Source organism: Puntigrus tetrazona, chromosome 21 (assembly GCF_018831695.1).
Source record: "Puntigrus tetrazona isolate hp1 chromosome 21, ASM1883169v1, whole genome shotgun sequence".
In the NCBI taxonomy this organism is placed as follows: domain Eukaryota; kingdom Metazoa; phylum Chordata; class Actinopteri; order Cypriniformes; family Cyprinidae; genus Puntigrus; species Puntigrus tetrazona.
The window spans coordinates 2,117,202-2,134,555 of NC_056719.1; the positions used below are offsets into that span (position 1 = coordinate 2,117,202).

Genomic DNA, 17,354 nt, shown 5'->3' on the forward strand with positions numbered 1-17,354 from the left:
GAATGGCTCCTTATATTTGTTTTTATTCTTTTTTTGAAGCGTGCTAGAGGCTAAATGGGCTTCGGCTTTCAAATGAGCTTTCTATGCAACTTTCGTTTCGGTACCCAGAAATTTGTCAGAATTACCCTGCAAATTGCTTCACTACGTTGTGAGGCTGAACAAGGGGTAGTAAATCAGGGCGGACTGAGGGAGATTTCTGCTGCGCTGTGCAGTACTGATGAAGTCGGCGTGCTGCGCTGGTGCTCTCGCTTCCAAGGGCCGCGGGGCCCGAGAAAGAACGCGCGCTCTCCAGTGGCTTTGGCAGATTTACACCTGGATGAACAGCTCATAAAACTCTCCCTATAATCGCATTTAACAAATTCTGGCACACAGGTGAGAACAGAAGAAAGTACTGAGAGGTAAGTAATAGTACGAGGGCAAATTTAAGGAGCGGACAGAAAAAGCGTAGTGCCGTTACCATAGAAATAAGCTGTATAGGTTAATGTTAACGGAGTGTTTATTTACACTTATTGGCGGTAGCTATTTACGCTAACTCCGCCCACCAACGTGTGATTGGGATAGTTATCCTTACAACTGACGGCCCTTGCTCCAGTGGCGCTGATGGTTATTTCGACGTGATCGATTTGAATCCGCCTTCTGACAATTCTTTTTTTTCTTCCCTTTTTTAATTTCTAATCAATAAAAAAGCATTTATTTTCAATAAAAATGAAGGAAAAATCAAAAAGTTGAAAATAGGGTTAGGGCATATCGCTATTTTCACTTGGTCTAAATATAATCCATTGCTATTTGTACTTGTTTATATTAGCGTATATTAGCCGCTGCCGCTATTATAGAATTTTGAAAATGACATTTTCATGCAGCGTGTAATGCATCTCTAAGTGAATAAAACATCCTGCAAATCTGAAAGTGTATAAAATGATTGTCTCTCAAAAGAAAGAGTCGACTCTGAATTGAATTGTTTTTAAAATGAGTCCTGCATCAACATGAAGCATATTATCCACCCACTTGTTAGTGTTGGTCTGAATGAAAATGTAAATTCATTCGTTGCCACTAGGTGCTGCTTTTGGAGTGTTAAAAGCTTACAAACACTGCTTTAAATGGCATCGACCAATCACTGGAGGGGTTTGGAAAAATTAATAATTGAATGAATTGTTTGGGAGTAAAAATAGGTAAAAATAAACATATTATAAGAAAATGACAGTGTTTTTTAACCTTGCATGCACGTCGACGTGTTGTTTGGGACTTCTAAAATCTAAATATGAACCTTTCATATGAACCCATAATATGCTCTTTAATTGTTTTCAACATTGAAACAAATAAAAATGTTATCTGAGCACTTGAATCATGTGACACAAAAGACTGGAGTAATGGCTGCTGAAACGTTTTGTCATCAAGGGAATAAATTACATTTTAAAATGTTTATCTTCTCACAAATGCAAGTTCATACCTTATAGTTCAGAAGTGTGGGATATATAAGTCATATTTTGACTCGAGGGGAAAAGAAAGAACGTTTCAAATTAATGCAACCTAAGTAAACACAAGAGACTTCTGAATTAACATAGTAGTGTATCTTTCTTATAGAATTAAAAAAAGGATTTGTGCTCTTTTTATTGAAAAATTGCATTTGGTTTGAAATTTTATCGAATGCATTACATTCAGAAATTTTAAGTGTGGCTTAAGCATCTAAAAACTTCACACAGGCTGCTTTAAGCACAAAAACACAAGCCGGCCTCTCTGTGTGTAAGAATGTATGGCACAGAATACAAAAAATACAGAGGTAAGGAACAGTGCTATTTGGAAAGCGGATGGAAAAAGGTTCTTATATTTAAAAGAAGCAAAAATGGACAATGAACAGTGATTGATTGCTTAATTTGACCGACTAACTCTGCGCGCTCACAGTTCCTTAGGCAAATAATGACGTGCAAACAAAATGATTTTTTTTCTTACCCTTCACTGATTTATATATTTAATTCACATTGTTTAAAATTCATAACAGAGCACCTGCGTACAAATGCAGACGTCTTATTTTGTTCAGGTCTGATGGAGACCGAGGAACTGTGGAACAGACTCTTGTATTTGCTGCTGCTTAATTTTTCATACATATTCAATAATTTGCTGATAAAAAGACACCTAGCCCAAAACACTAATCCACCGGTTTGGATCTGTTCCTAATAGACGGTATTGTTCTAAATGGAAATGTATCGCCGTCAAGGGTTTATCAGCCGAGTACACATTGTGTATGTTTACCAGAAAGACTTCTGTAAAATGCAAATCAAACACACACACACACACACACACTAATTCCCGCGCATCGCTACTGTTAACTAATCGAATGAAATGAGCACAAAAGGCTTATCAGAAGTAACAGGAAAAATCCTAAGTAAACCAAATCAGGCTTAGCTTTAAAGTGCTGCTGCACATTAGCTAGCAGAGATGGTCACAGATAGTTTAGCCCAGAGACGTGTGTGTGTGTGTGTGTGTGTGTGTGTGTGTGTGTGTGTGTGTGTGTGTGTGTATAAAAGATGACTTATAGAAAAGGGCAGCGGTCCACTGACACTTCCACAGCACTGAGGTTGTCATCAGCTGACACAAATAAGATAAAGAGCTTTGGTTTATGGAAATAATAGCATAGACGGTTTCATGAAAGACAAGGCAAATTCTTCATCTGCACCTCTCTTACGCACCAGTGAAAACTCATTTCCACACTCAACCTACGGTACACAGGAGCACTTAAAACGACATCCATTTACTGGAACTGCTGAGCTGTAAACAACGCTGCTTTACAGCTACGTTAAAGCATTGAGTGTTTGAAGACTCTTGCACATGCAAATGATCAGGAGTTCCATAATCTATTATTTTAATTTCAATCTTTTAATTGTGCCCCACTTGGAGTGAATGGAGGTTTTATTCATCTGTTTGTTCATTATTTTCTAGAGACAAAACTGCTTTATAAACATGCTTTATGAAGAAACGATTTTAGGAAATTCCGTTAATAGACAAATACACTACCGATTGGGTTCTGAAAGATTTTTGTTGTTGTTGTTTTGAAAAAAAAATGCATAAATGCTTTTTTCACCTAGGATAAAATAAAATAATCAACAGTAAAAATAAAGTAAATGCCTTCTATTTTCATGGACAAATACACTACTATTGACAAGCTTGGGGACAGTCATTTTTAAATACTTCAATAAATACTTTTATCCAGCGGGAATGCATTACACATTACATTGATCAACACTGAAGTAGTTTAACATTTATAACACACACACACACACCAGACACTGACAACTGGAGTAAAAATGCTGAACGTTTTGCTTTGTCATCAATAGGTTGTTTCAAATTGTTATGTATTTCACAATATTATAGAGCCCTATGTAATCTATTAGTTTTTTTTCCCAAATCCAATTTATTCAATAAAATTTTTCCCATTTTTTTTTCATTTTTTTAGAACCTGTTTTAATGGTTAAATATTAAACAAAAAACATGTCTAATTAATAGAATGTTTATATGTAAACTTTTACCTTCTTTTCATCGCCGTCCTGCAGAAGCTGCATGTGGCTGCGGCCCTGACTGTTGGACCTGCGCAGGGTGGCACTGCGATGCTCTGCCAGCAGGTCAGGGGGTGGGGACACACTGCGTCCCTGCGGATCCACCCAGGTGTACACGTGATTTGTAACATAACCGCCTGGGATCCGTCCCACAGAACGCACCGACATGGAGAGCTTTTTGCTGCCCTTCAGCACCTGTTAAAGAGAGACAGTGACAGGGAGAGATAGCGGGACAATCAATCTAGCGTGTCTGCTAAGGGATAAAAGTCAGAGACAGTTATGGGGAATGTCAAGATATTCATGCAAAAATGTTAACATTTCCAATCCATAAGATAAAAAGTTCCATCAACACACATGCCGCACAAAAGACAAAGTAGCACACAGTGTCAACAAAAAATGCCTGGAACTCAAATTCAAGCTAAATGTTCCACAATTTAAAGCACTTAAAATACTTCAAGTTACTGACAAAAAAAAAGCAAAAATTTTTTTAAAATAATAATAATAATAATAATAATAATAATAATAATAAAAAGCTAAGTTAACAAAGAAAATAAGTGAATAAAAAATTAAATACATTAATAATAATACATATATACATATACATATACATATACTCACACATATATATATATATAATAGTACTGTCAGTATTTACTAAAGATGCACTGAAATTAGCACTGAAAAATAACCGACAGTTATTTTTTCCTGACCTTATTGAATTAGCATTTTTATGGGAGGAGAGTACATTAAAATGCATCGCGCAATGCGATTTACGTTTGCACTCATCAAATTGCTGGCATTCTTTAATGTGCGCATTGTCCGTAAATCATGTGCAGAATTTCCCCTCCCATCTGCGCTTTTATGGAATTGCGCTCTAACGCTAACTTGCTTGTTTAGTAAATCTTGCTCACAGTTTTAAGCGTATTTTTATTCGTCCCAGTATAGAATCTTTTGCTTCGATTCACCAATAGCATTCAAACACTATTCAGATTCGCTGAATAGTATTTACAAAGCTACTGGTTAGAAATAGCTGCTATTTTGAAAAGAGCTGAATTAAAGTTGCAACGTTGCGCAAAACACACGGTCAGATCTCTGCTCAGAGACACAGAATACAGAGGAGCATGGAAGTCCCTGTGGTGTTTGCCTCATTGGTCTCTGATGGCCTGCTATGCTCACTATCACTCCGCAGATCAAGGGTAGTACAACTGGCACTGTGGGACGCCACAAATTCAGCTGAGTGTGAAATGACACTGTTCTCTTTTCTACAGCACACACACACATGCACAGATACACTAAGCTGCCATTAAACACACACCTCCCAATGCAACCCCAAAACATATTATTGGCTTGAACTCAGAGAGCTTCCTGTTCTCAGGGCGGCTTCACAACATCTACTTCCCATGCAGTTCAGACTCCCTCGCAATGCACTTCAGAAACAGTTAGGGAGTTTGTGTCTGCAGGCGAGCTCCGTTGCCTATCTCTGACCTAGTTCTGCTGAATGTTTATTGAGTTATTTAAGTGGCAAAATACAGTGGTCCAGATTTGAAGTGTAACAAAATAAAACTGCTTATTCGTGAGTCACTCCTTCAGTTGAAAATAAACTGCTTTGTTAATCCCCAAAAATGTTTCAAAGCCCAAAGTTTGGATTTATTTAGTAGTTAATCTGGTCTGTAAGCATTTGGGTTCATTTTTGGCCTGGGACGGGATTTGCCTGGGTTGTTTAAGTGGGAGACAAGTTGTTTTTTGGGAATAGGGGAATGCAGAGAAAAGACAAATAAAGTGCAGACACGTCGGAATGAACAGGGAAAAAAAAGAGACAGGCACAATACAAATTTTATAGTTCACCCAGAAATTCTGGTGTTTTTTTCACCCTCATGTTGGCTAGTTCCGAACCAATTTTGTGTTTTACACAAAAACAAAAGTTTCAATAACTGCAATCATTGTTCTTTGAAATTATAATGAATGCAAACTAACAATTGACATATCACCACGCAAGTATCAAAACAGACAGATGTTTGAAGTGTTTTATGTTCACTAAAAGGCATTTATTTAATTAAAAATACAGTAAAATAAAGTTCAAAATTTAAAACAAACCATTTAATAAATATAAATAAAATTTAAGTGTGACATTATCCTTCAGAAATCATTCTAATATACTCATTTGGAGCTTGCTTCTTTTTATTATCAATGTTGAAACAGTTCTGCTGCTACATATTTTTTTCAGGATTCTTTACATTCAAAAGAACAGTATTTAATTTAAAATATTTTTAAATAAATATAACAGTTTATTGTGTTCTTGCTGCATAAAAGTATTTATTTATTTTAAAAAATTCCCAGCCTTTTTAAATGTCAGTGCTCATTATTATAATATTACAATATATCTTTGTGCTTTTATGATTCATTTGTTTCTATCTTGAAGCTTGAAAGCCCCATTTACTTTAATTGCATGGAAAAAACAACAACTACATTCTTCAAAATTCTTCCTTTTCATACTCAACGTGAGGGTTCTTAAATGATATTCTTTTTTTTTCAGTGAACTACTGCTTTAAGAGACTGGAGAAGAAGATAAAAAACAGCTTTGTCCCTGCTGTGAATACTAACAAATAAAAGAGCGCCTGGCAGCGAGATTCTTAATGCACCATCGCTGCTCTAAAGTGCTGACTGTGACACTGTCTGATGGAGTGTGTCAACAAATGAGTGGAGCAACCGAATTCTGTTGGATGAGAGAGAGAGAAAGATGGAGATGGAGGGATAGAGTGAGAGAGAAAGCAGGCAGCTTATCAAATGCCTCCTGCATATGATATGCCACAATGTCACCTTAGGAAAGCCAATAATGCCAATAATGGGGGAAAATGCATTAATAGCCCCAAGCAAGAACGGAAGGACATAATCAAAGAAAGTTTCATGGCGCAGAGAGTGAAGGAAAATGTTGGGTTTACCTCATCTAGAAAACTCACCAACTTCCATAAATGTGACTTACAGAGGTGAAGCAACGCCGTAAGACTAGGAATGTGCATTAGGAAACAAAATAGAGTTATTTTTAATTTCACATTGACTTTAAAGGCCATAAACACTTAAAGCTAATTGCTCCAAGTCATTTCCGATCTGATCCTGATGGCCTTACCAATTCACATGAACACCGACACACACACACACACTGAGCTGCCAGGCTTTCTGTTTTTTTTACTGCCATTTCCAACAGGACCGATAAAGCATCCGAGGGCAGAATGAGAAATCTAGTCGTAAATGCCGAATGTTTGAGCATGTGACGCTCGTGTGCAATGACCAGCTGGCACGGATACTGAAGCAAACAGAAAATGCATACATAAACAGACAATCTGTGATTGTTGCTTTGAATTAGCATAACAAAAAGGGGCCAATTAGATGATCACAAAGGGTAATTGGGTCTGGTTAGCAGTGCCGTGTGCTCAGAATGCGTTTATGAGATTACGAAGACGAGCTAGGAAGGGGAGCGGGAGACATTTGCATGTGATTGAGCGATTCTGGATAAAAACCAGGAGGATAATGAATATAAAATATTTAAGAATCAATGTAGGACAATTAGACGGATAGGAGGCAGTTTCTGTGCTCACATATGATGCTTTTTGTGTAGGTGTAGGTGTAGATTACATTATCCCAACAGATATACAGTTCTTTCATATTATAATTCTTTCATATCGAGCATATCGAGCATATTGAGTTATGATTTTTGAACACCATAAAAAAAGTAATATTGTGAAATATTACTTCAATTTAAAATTACGGTTTTCCATTTTGAAATCTGAATAACTACTGTGATGGCAAAGCCATATTTTTTATCCTCAGTGTCACATGATTCATCAGGAATCATTCTTGATATGCCGATGTGGTGCTAAATATAAACGCATTTTGGAGCGTTCAACGAGGAAGAATAGCATTCATTTCCCAAAAAAATGATTTCTTGTAAAACTCTTTACAAGAAAAAGTAGATCCATGTAAGACAGTGATTGCGAATACACAGCTATAAAACTAATATGAATAACATAGCTGAGAACATTTGCTTTCAGAAGAATCTGATGACAAAGTTTGAGTTTGAATTGAAATCTGTAACTTTTGATTGCAGATCTGGTACATTTGAGATGACTAGGATGGTTCTGAAGCAGCAGCAGGTCTTTTCATTAAAAGTTTCCATTTGAGCTCAATTTAATCTCCTTCTCAAACGTTTTTCATACTATGCTTATCCCAAGATTAACCTTTTTTTTAAACCAAGGTTAAGGCCACTTTCAATTCTGGGTTATCATTAATGCCCGCAACAGATAATTAATGATAAAATAAACAACACAGCCTCATTAGATACTCAAGCATTTTGTACTGTACAGCTGTATAAACCCTCGCATTGTAGCGTCTAAGTGGAAGCTATTTAAAAAATGATGACAACTATATTAACTGAAGCATCCAAACCAGGCTGCATGCTTGCTCTAGGCTAATGTTTTGAACCTTGTAAATATGCAATAAGCTAAGGAAAGTAACATTTGAAATGAACAAGTAACAATATTGTGATTCAAAACTTATTTTACCTTTTTTTTGTATTGCACCTGATTACAATACAACATTTCAAGTAATGCAACACACTGTAAAAAAAAAATGTGTGTAATTTTAACTGTAAAATCTTGTATTAAGAAACTTGCGGAATAAAATACTACGAAAAAGTGTTAAAACGGTTAACAGTAAGTTCTGTATAAAAACTATAAAACGTCTAAACAGACATTTAATGTACTTTTACTGTAAAATGCTGTTAATTGGAGTTTTAGAATTCCCTGCATGATGATAAGTTATGTAAATTTGGGCTTTATGTTGCATCTTCTGTTGTTTAATAAAATAACGGTGTTGTCTGTTTGCGTGAATGACTCCTTCTACGTGCCCTTTCTATATAATAGTATATACTTTTGCTTGTGGCAAAGCTGCTTGAGATGAGCTCTGATTCTTCATATGGCTTTCTCTTTTACCACCATTATTATGCTGCTTGTCAGTCTGTTAAAGGTACAAAATGGATTTTAATAGCAGCGTGCATTGTTGAATTTACTGGTTAACATTCAAATATTCTTGTTTGTTAATTACCGTTTTTCTTCTTGCTAAATGATTCTAGCAACCACAGCTGCCAAAATGATTTAATAAAATCTACAGATTTGTTTTTTTTCAAGTAACTTTAAAGCCCTGTGCTCAATTTCTTGGCATTGGTATTGCTTTTTTTCCCACTTTAAAGTGTTCATTTCCCCAACACAGTTAACATGCTATGACAAGCAGGCTGACCATCCACCTGTGACTGCCATGAGTCATGCATTCCCCTTAGGCATTACTGCATAAGCAAAATCTCATCTGCCAAAGCGATAACCAAACTATTTCTCATTTATTTATTCCCTGTAATGAGAGACCAGGCAGAACAAAGTGCAATTTTAACCTCACTAAAGTATAATGAATTATACTCAAAGTTAAGTAGTAAAATTGTGTCAGAAATATCATCCGGAGAGTGACATGTGTTGCCGGCGGTGAGGTCTGATATAGTTTGACAGCTCTGGACAGCACTGACATCTTTCAACAGTTCTGTCCAAAGCTGTGGTATCTTATGCTAGATGGATCGATCGGACTACGCCGAGCTGCTACAGCAAACATTTCTAGCCCTCTCTAAGTATCTTTCTTACCATCTATCACCCTTCCCTGCTTTCCAACTTCTTGTCTCATCTCTCATTCTTATTTATGAGTTATTTAGCAGGGGTAGCCACCACATGGGATGACAAGCAGGATAGAAAAGAGAGGAGTGAGAAAAGAGAGCGCTTGACTTAAGGGCAGATTTTGTGCTTGAATCAAGGGGAAGATTAAGGGAGATTTTTCACTCTTTGACTGAAACATGAGAGAATAGTTTAAGAGGTTTTGCAAACAACAAAAACAGACAAAGCATGGTGGGACATACAAATATAGTACCAACAAACAACAGTATCATCTCTCCGGGCTTGTTGAAGACGTCCATGTCAGGGAGAATTGTTTCAGCTAAATCAAAGCTGACAGGAGACAGGATAAACATACTAATGCTCTCCTCAAAATGCAAAAACAGCTCGAATCAGACTCTCAAATGTATGCAAATACCGTATGAAGCCTGTCAAAGCACAACACTGCAAAAAAAAAAATCCATTACTTAATCTTTATTTTTGTCTCGTTTTGCATTGAAAACCATCTAAACATCCTTAAAACGAGATCAATTTACTGGAGAAGCAAAATTGCGAAAGATATTAAGACTTGATAAACCTGATGAGAAATAAGATTTGGATGAGATCGGAGGATTAGTTTATATGCTGAAGAACCAGTGCTATGTTACTGTTGCATCATGTCCTATAATCAGCTTCACCCAGACACAACCAGTGCTGTCACGCTAAAGGAGATCTGCTTTTCCTGACGGGCCGTAGCATGGATACTAGGTCCAACATGTCAGGGCAAATGCTTTTAGAGACCCACAAACCAATGCTTTTCGTAAGCATACAGACTGTCAGCAAAGAAAACAAATGTATGACCTTTATGTAACAAATAAAAGCACTTCGTACAGCACAAATTCACACGAACATTTATATTGTGTGATACACACAATCTTTTTTCCACTAGCTCAGTGTGAGAGATTGGAAATGCGTAACAAGAAAAGACTGTAATTACAACAGGGGGATGTAGTCCTGTTGGGCAAACTCAAATAAGATTTCTTCTGTGAGATCTTATTATTGTGCTGGCAAACGGTGCCACCGGCAGTGCTCGCCAATGCTGCATTATACATTTGGTTATGGAATGATATCTGATTTTCTCTCTGCCTGGAAGTGAGGGAAAGATGGAGAAATTGAGAATGATACATTGAGAAATAGGAAAAAAAATATATACTATTTGTGTCTATGACCTCTACTACATTTGCTCCAGGACCTCCCGGTGTGTATTTGCTTCTGAGGTGAAAGATGGCAGAAAAATAACAGAATTTTCATTTTTGTGTCAATTATTCCTTTGACGTGAAAAGAGTCCAAACAGTTCTAAACAGATATGCTGGTGGATTTTGTTTTGAGATTTTTACATTTTTAGCAAATATTAATTTTCAGTGATCTATAGCTTAACTTGTAAAGTTTTTAAAATCACTCTTTTAAAATCATGCTACCTCATATGTAACCCTGGACCACAAAACCAGTGAGAAAGGTACATTTTTTTTAAAAAATTGAGATTTCCATTGATGTATAAATGATGTATGATTTGTTAGGTAGGATCAGACAGTATTTGTCTAATATACAACTATTTGAAATCTCAAAAAATTGTAATCTTGAAAAAATAAAATCGCCTTCAAAGAATGAAGAAAAAATTAATCTTTGATATATTTACAACATGAAATACACAAAATATCCTAGTGGAACATGCTCATTACTTAACATGTTTTTTGCCTTGAAAGAAACAGCAATAATTTTGACCCATAAAATGTATTGTTGGCTATTGCTGCAAAAACCAACTTTAAAAACCGATGTTGTGCGTTTAGGCCAGGACATTGTTTAATAATTGTCATTTTATATTCAATCTACCAAAAATGTAGCTTACAATAGAAGATACATCTTTTCAGTCTGGAACAGTCATGACAGCTTTCCACAGTTCAGTTCACCTCTGTTCCCCAGCTCTCACTGCACAGGTTACCTCAGTTCATTATTTGTGCTCTGCTTGTGCTGCAAGATAGAAAGTGACCCTGGGACCATACCGCGAGCGTGTGTGAATGGCTAGCTGGGAAGAGCTGTTGACCCTGGGCTCAAAACCATCCATCTCCTCTGCTGGGACTGAAGAGGGAACATAGAGGCAGGGAACTCTTTTTTTTATTACGAAAAAAGTGTAGTTAATCACTCGACCTCCTAATAAGATGAGGAGAAGACGAGAAGAGAGCAAAAAAGCACTGATTTTGATAACACTTAAATCAATGAAATAGCACGAATCAGGACGAGTGTTTATCATTGCTAGCAACCCTGCCAAACATTGCTGCAAGTTCAAAAGCGAGCTTCTTGAGGGCCCAGACTAGAGTTTTAACCTTTTTTTAGAGGAATAATTCACCCAAAAATGAAAATTCTGTCATCATTTACATTGTCACCAAGTAGTTCCAAAATTCTTTGTACGAATTTCTTTGTTCTGCCGAACACAAGGGAAGATATTTTGAAAGAGGTTTATAACAGGCTATTTTGAGTCACCAGTGACTTCAATAGTAGGAATATAGTTAATGGTGTCAGAAAGTTAATGGTGACAGAAAACAGCCTGGCTACAAACTTTCTTCAAATTTCATTCTTTCTGTTCGTCAGAATGAAGAAAATCATACATATTTGGAACTACTTAAAAGGCGAGTAAATGATGACAGAATTATTATTTTTGGGTAAACTAATCCTTTAACTGGCCTCACATGCATGTGATCAGATCACAGTGTACAATATAAATTGCTATATATATATATATATATATATATATATAAAACTGCACTAAAGTTTGAAAAACAACAACACCCGTTTCACCCCGGTCTTTTCTTATTTCTTAAATTGTGAAGCTATTCTTCAATGCATTGAATGGTGATCTGATTTTCAGCATCCTCTGGGAGGCGTATGAAATCAGAATTTGTTTTTATGTGATTGTGTATCAGGAGAAAGATGAAGTGTTGCCTCTGGATCTACACTGCCACAGGCTGCTTTCTCTGGTACGTTCAGTGGTCACCTGTGCGTAAAATTAACTCCACCACCTGGGTCACCGCCAAAGGGGATGCTTACCTCCAAAAACACACACACATAATCTAACATGACCCGACACAGTGATTCAAACAGTGGGCAGTGGTGCCAGCCGTGTCATAGCAAAGTATTTAATTTTGGATGTTTTTATCAGACATCAAAGTCTCATTCGTAAGCACATGCCTCTACATACATTTCTGCAACCCCATAATTACGTACTTTACTGCACGTTTCGCAGCAGTTTCAAAGTGAAATGTCCAGATAGTGCTGCTAAAACACACGTTTACAATACGCGGCATGTTTTTTTATGTTGGTACAGGTACGTATTGCAGCGTTTTTATTATGCTGCTTGAGGTACGTTTTCAGGCGTTCAGAATTCAAATATCCAGTGAGTGTGGCTAAAGATTACATTACAAAAGTAATGTAAAAATCTATTCGCTGATGCAGTCATGCTATTTTACCTTCCTTTATGTAGATTTGAGCCGTTTTGTTGTACTGTTTTTTCATCGCCAGGTGCAACGGCATATCACGTGAGCTACTGAGTAAACCTAGTAAATTAGAAATCTCATACATATGAAGCTGTATATGTGACGACTACGTTCAAATGTGTCAGTTTTTAAATTGTGCGGGATGTTACGATAGTTTTGAGGTCATAACATAACATTCTGCAACTAATCAAAATGTGACTAAGCAAAAATGTACCTGTTACAGCCTCTAGTGTTTATTTCAATTGGAAACTGCAGTGATTCATATGTATAAGGTTTTTTTTTCAGTTTTGCTGAAATGTATGTAGAGGCACGTATTCCCAATGAGCCTAGGCTGCTCATTCAGAAAGCTAAACAAGTGGATTTCAAATGCAGTCAAGTTCAGTCACAGTCTTGCTTGATTTAAAAACCTGTATGTTTTGTATTAGTACATACATACATTAGAATATGTATGAGTTATCAAGTTATCAAGACTTTTAGTCATAAATTGAAGAAAAAAAAAACACACACATTGTTAAACTCCTTCTAGCATCTACTATTTTAACATTCAAACAATTTAATTACAAAATTAGATGTTTTATCACGGAGTGATTATTTTGAGATGCTTTTAAAAGTATGAAACAGGCTTATGTGTGGCTTGAGTAGTAAAATAATAAATAAACCGTTTTATCCAGAAATAATGTACCTTCTCAATTAAATCATATATTTTTGAATCATAAAAAAACCAAACATGAAAAAAAAATAAATAAATTGTTACGCTCTGTCTTATCCTATGCAAGAAGCCAGGCTAATTGTGATTTTCTTGGATATCTACATGAGTCTATTAGTGTAATGGTAGAAAATAGCAGCCCTATTAAAGTGGCTTTTTCCAGAAACTTTCAAGAAAAGACCACAGTTCATTCCAGGAGGTGCATATGCAGAATCCAGCAGCGTTGACTTCTGAGAAACCCTTATTTCATTTTTGAGCACACTGTGCTTTGTGGGACGTGTTTATGTGAGAAATCAGGCTGTAATTGTGTTTCTAGCCCTGATTTCTGTCTCCTGGAGTGTTATTTCCTTTTCTGTGGGATCAGCCAGTTAGGTTGAGCACATAAAGATGGGCTGACTGTCCGGATCACTTCATTAGTGGCTTGTCAGTGTCACTTGTGGCCTTTTCAACCGGGTCCAATTATGGTCCACCCACCGGCTCGAGAAAGGAAGGAGCAGACGTGCTTGAGTCATGCGAGGCCGCGTTAGCACAGGGAATCAAATCACACACGGCAAACGGCAGCCAAATTTAATTATACAAGAGATAATCTGCTAGATATCCGCCTGCCGTTCAGGCACACTTCGATACGTATGCCCACCTACAGGTGCAGACAGGATGCAACAATGAAAACTCAAGAGGACTAATTCAACTGTGTAGGAAATGTAGCCAAGTTTAATTTACATACACATTGTTAATCTGTTGTTTTTTTCTTGCTTTCCAGTAAAATCGCTATTGTTCAAACAAGATAAGCTGTACAAGATGTTATCGCTTTCAGAAATTATATACAGATTATTTTATGAAAGAAGTTGTTATTTGTAATCAATGTGGATGCATTAAATTGATCGAGTAAGACATTTGATAACAGAGAGAGAGAGAGAGTTAGATAGGGCTGTCAAACAAATAAATCACATCCAAAATAAAGGGTTTACATACATATATTATTTCTATATATTAAAGAACCCTGAAACAAGTCTTTAGGAGCATTGTTTTTCAATATTGATAAGAAATATTTATTGAAAAGTAAAACAGAATATTAGATACTGAAGAGTAAAGTAATTGCTGCTAAAATAATTCCATTAAAAGATTAAATAAATAATATTTCAAAATACATTTATAGAAAATAGTTCGTTTAAACTGTAATGATATTTCACAATATTGTTGGTTTTATTCATGTGCAGCCTTGGTGAGACTTCTTTAAAAAAAATTGTATTCACTGACCTTGTTGACTTTTGAACGATAGTGAGTATAAAGATTACATAATAAAATATTTAGAATTATTATTATTTTTTTTTTTTTGGGGCTGAAGACATATTAATATATTAATAATAGACATATTTCTAGACATATAATAGACATATATAGTAGACACTTTTATATTTAGGAGAAATTTAGTCTTACTGCATTATACACATGCCTGGATTTTGTAAAATACAGCAGAGTATGTTGGAATAAGAGTTGTTTATTTCTTGTTCTCAACAGAAGAAGAATCCTGAAGAACATACTAACATTGAGACACTGGCTAGATAATAGAAAAGGGGAAGTGAGATATCTTCCACATGATCTAGCTAACTCCGCAATCTCACCCGGCAACACAAACCAAAGGAAAAATATTTCCAAAACAGCTGTGGGCTCATCTCTGACCGACCACCGACCAATTTCCTTCACATCTAGCTCCTCGCAAAGATGAAAAAGAAAATGCGAGTTAGAAAGATAAAAACAAAAAGAAAAAAAGGGAAAGCTTGTTGACTTAGCTCTTTAATTACATGCTCACTTCCCTAGTGGTGCTTTAATTTTACGTTCATTCCTGTGGCGTTTCACCGTACGTCTCAGTGGGTCTGTCTGGGCGATAAGACAGAGTCCTGCTTATCAATTCAGCCATCATCACACACAAACACACACACACACACACACACACATCAGCCTCATCCAATCAACCTCACTGATTTCCCTGCCAAAGAGCTTAAGCACTCCGCAAACAAAGATACGGCGTGGTTTACTGGATAATTTCCACTCTACGCTTAGTCTCTAACTCTCTGCTTACTTTATCTTAACCCCCACCCTCAGGGTTGTGACTAGTACTCGACAAACTGGTAAACACTGTACAGAAGGCTATAGTAGGTTTGCATTTGGTCAACAGATGTTAAGATAATGAGACTGCATTAGGCTAATCTAGAAACAAAATGACAAGGACACAGACTATGTGTAGAAAAATTAAAAGGGGGAATTTCAAGGCTCAATACGGCAGCTGCAAGAAAGGGAATTCAGCCTTACAGTTAAGAGAGCCAATTAACTTTTATTCTAGAATACACACCAGCTGGACCGGCATGAAAAATGCATATTTTTAAAAGTCATTAAACCCAATTAGGCTAAATTTATGATATAATTTTGGACATAATTTCTTATTCAAGCAGATAGAAGCTGCTCAGAAAAACTGACTTTTGATTCCATTCATCAAAAAAACTAATTCAGACATGTTTAATTTATACTACAAATACAAATAAATTGAGCTAAGTATCAGCATTTAACAGAGCAGTATAATGTTGCTTAGGCTGAACACGATCGAATATGACGTGCACTAAGTATGAAAATAAAAACAGTTTATGAAAGTGTGTGCGTTGCAACTATATACTGGGCTGCAATGCTGTGTGTGCAAAAAAGCAATGCAGCTTTATTACGGTACTATAGCTGGATCATTTAGTGTTAACCTTTTTTATGGCGAAAGTCAAACATAAATAAAGAAGATCTAAAGAAGAAACAATTCACTAACAGAGCCAAATCGAGATCTCCATATCTCTGGAACCGAATCATAAAAGGCCTTAAAAATGAAGATGCCAAAAGAAAAGTTTCTAACAAAGTCTTAAATTTTTTTTTGAATGGTAACCTTTGGCAAATAATGCAACAAGGATTGCTAAAGTCTGATTTTACTAACAGATTTTACTAACAGACCTGTCAATCTCTGTACAAAAGTAAAATAATTATGCTGTCAAATGTTTTTTCCTGAAGTTTTCTAAAAGTTAATTTGGCTCTAAATCTCAATGGTCTAAAAAAATGGTCATTTTGACCCCTTGTAAAAATAGTGGATTACTTTGTAATTGTTCACACACTGCATTTAATATTTTGGCTTTCATCATCATCATCATCATTTAAGCATATCTTTCTTCGGAATTAAAATATTCCAAATATTAACCATAATATATTATGAATGGTGACATCCAACAAATGTTCAAAAAAATTGCTCTTTACATCACAGTACAACAAATAACAATAATGATAAAACAACAAAAAAAGTTTAAATGAAGGCAGCAAATAGCAAAACAATAATCCTATAACCAAACTGCATGATTTGTTCATGTTGAAATGCATGCTGGGAACTCACAAAGCCTTAACATTTTAATGACATGATATTATTTGTTCAAACAGCTGTGTTCGACTAGTTGGGGCAATATTTGGAGTAATTTTGTTGATCTGACAAGGGTTTTTATGCAGTTTATGTAGAAAATAGCTTTTTTAGTATTTGAGACTTAACAGGTTTTATTAACTGGAAAATGTGCAGTTGCATTTTTTACAGTTACTGTTCGGAGAACGACATGTTCTTGCTTTTGAGCAGAGTGAGGAATGATCTGAAAGCATATTCATTCTCTCAAAATCATTCAGCGGAGAAAATTACAATTTCCTAAGGTTTATTCAAATGCATACTGTATCTAAAAGAGTTTCAGTCTGGTCCAGGAGTGTGTGTGTGTTTATAATTCAGATTTTGCCAACATTGTAGTGACCAAATGTCCCCAATAAGGGTGATTATGCATTATGGGGACCAACCAGCAGCAAACTGCCC

At 36.0% G+C, this 17,354-nt stretch overlaps 1 protein-coding gene across 2 annotated transcripts in view; it reads right to left on the minus strand.

Annotated features, from left to right (window-relative positions):
* The window catches only part of whrna (whirlin a), a 77,973-nt gene that overhangs the window by 39,683 nt on the left and 20,936 nt on the right, over positions 1–17,354 (minus strand). For both annotated transcript variants that reach the window (XM_043222166.1, XM_043222165.1), the window contains exon 3: positions 3,522–3,743. In XM_043222166.1, coding sequence (XP_043078101.1) covers positions 3,522–3,743 — 222 coding nt within the window. The remainder of the gene's footprint in view (positions 1–3,521; positions 3,744–17,354) is intronic.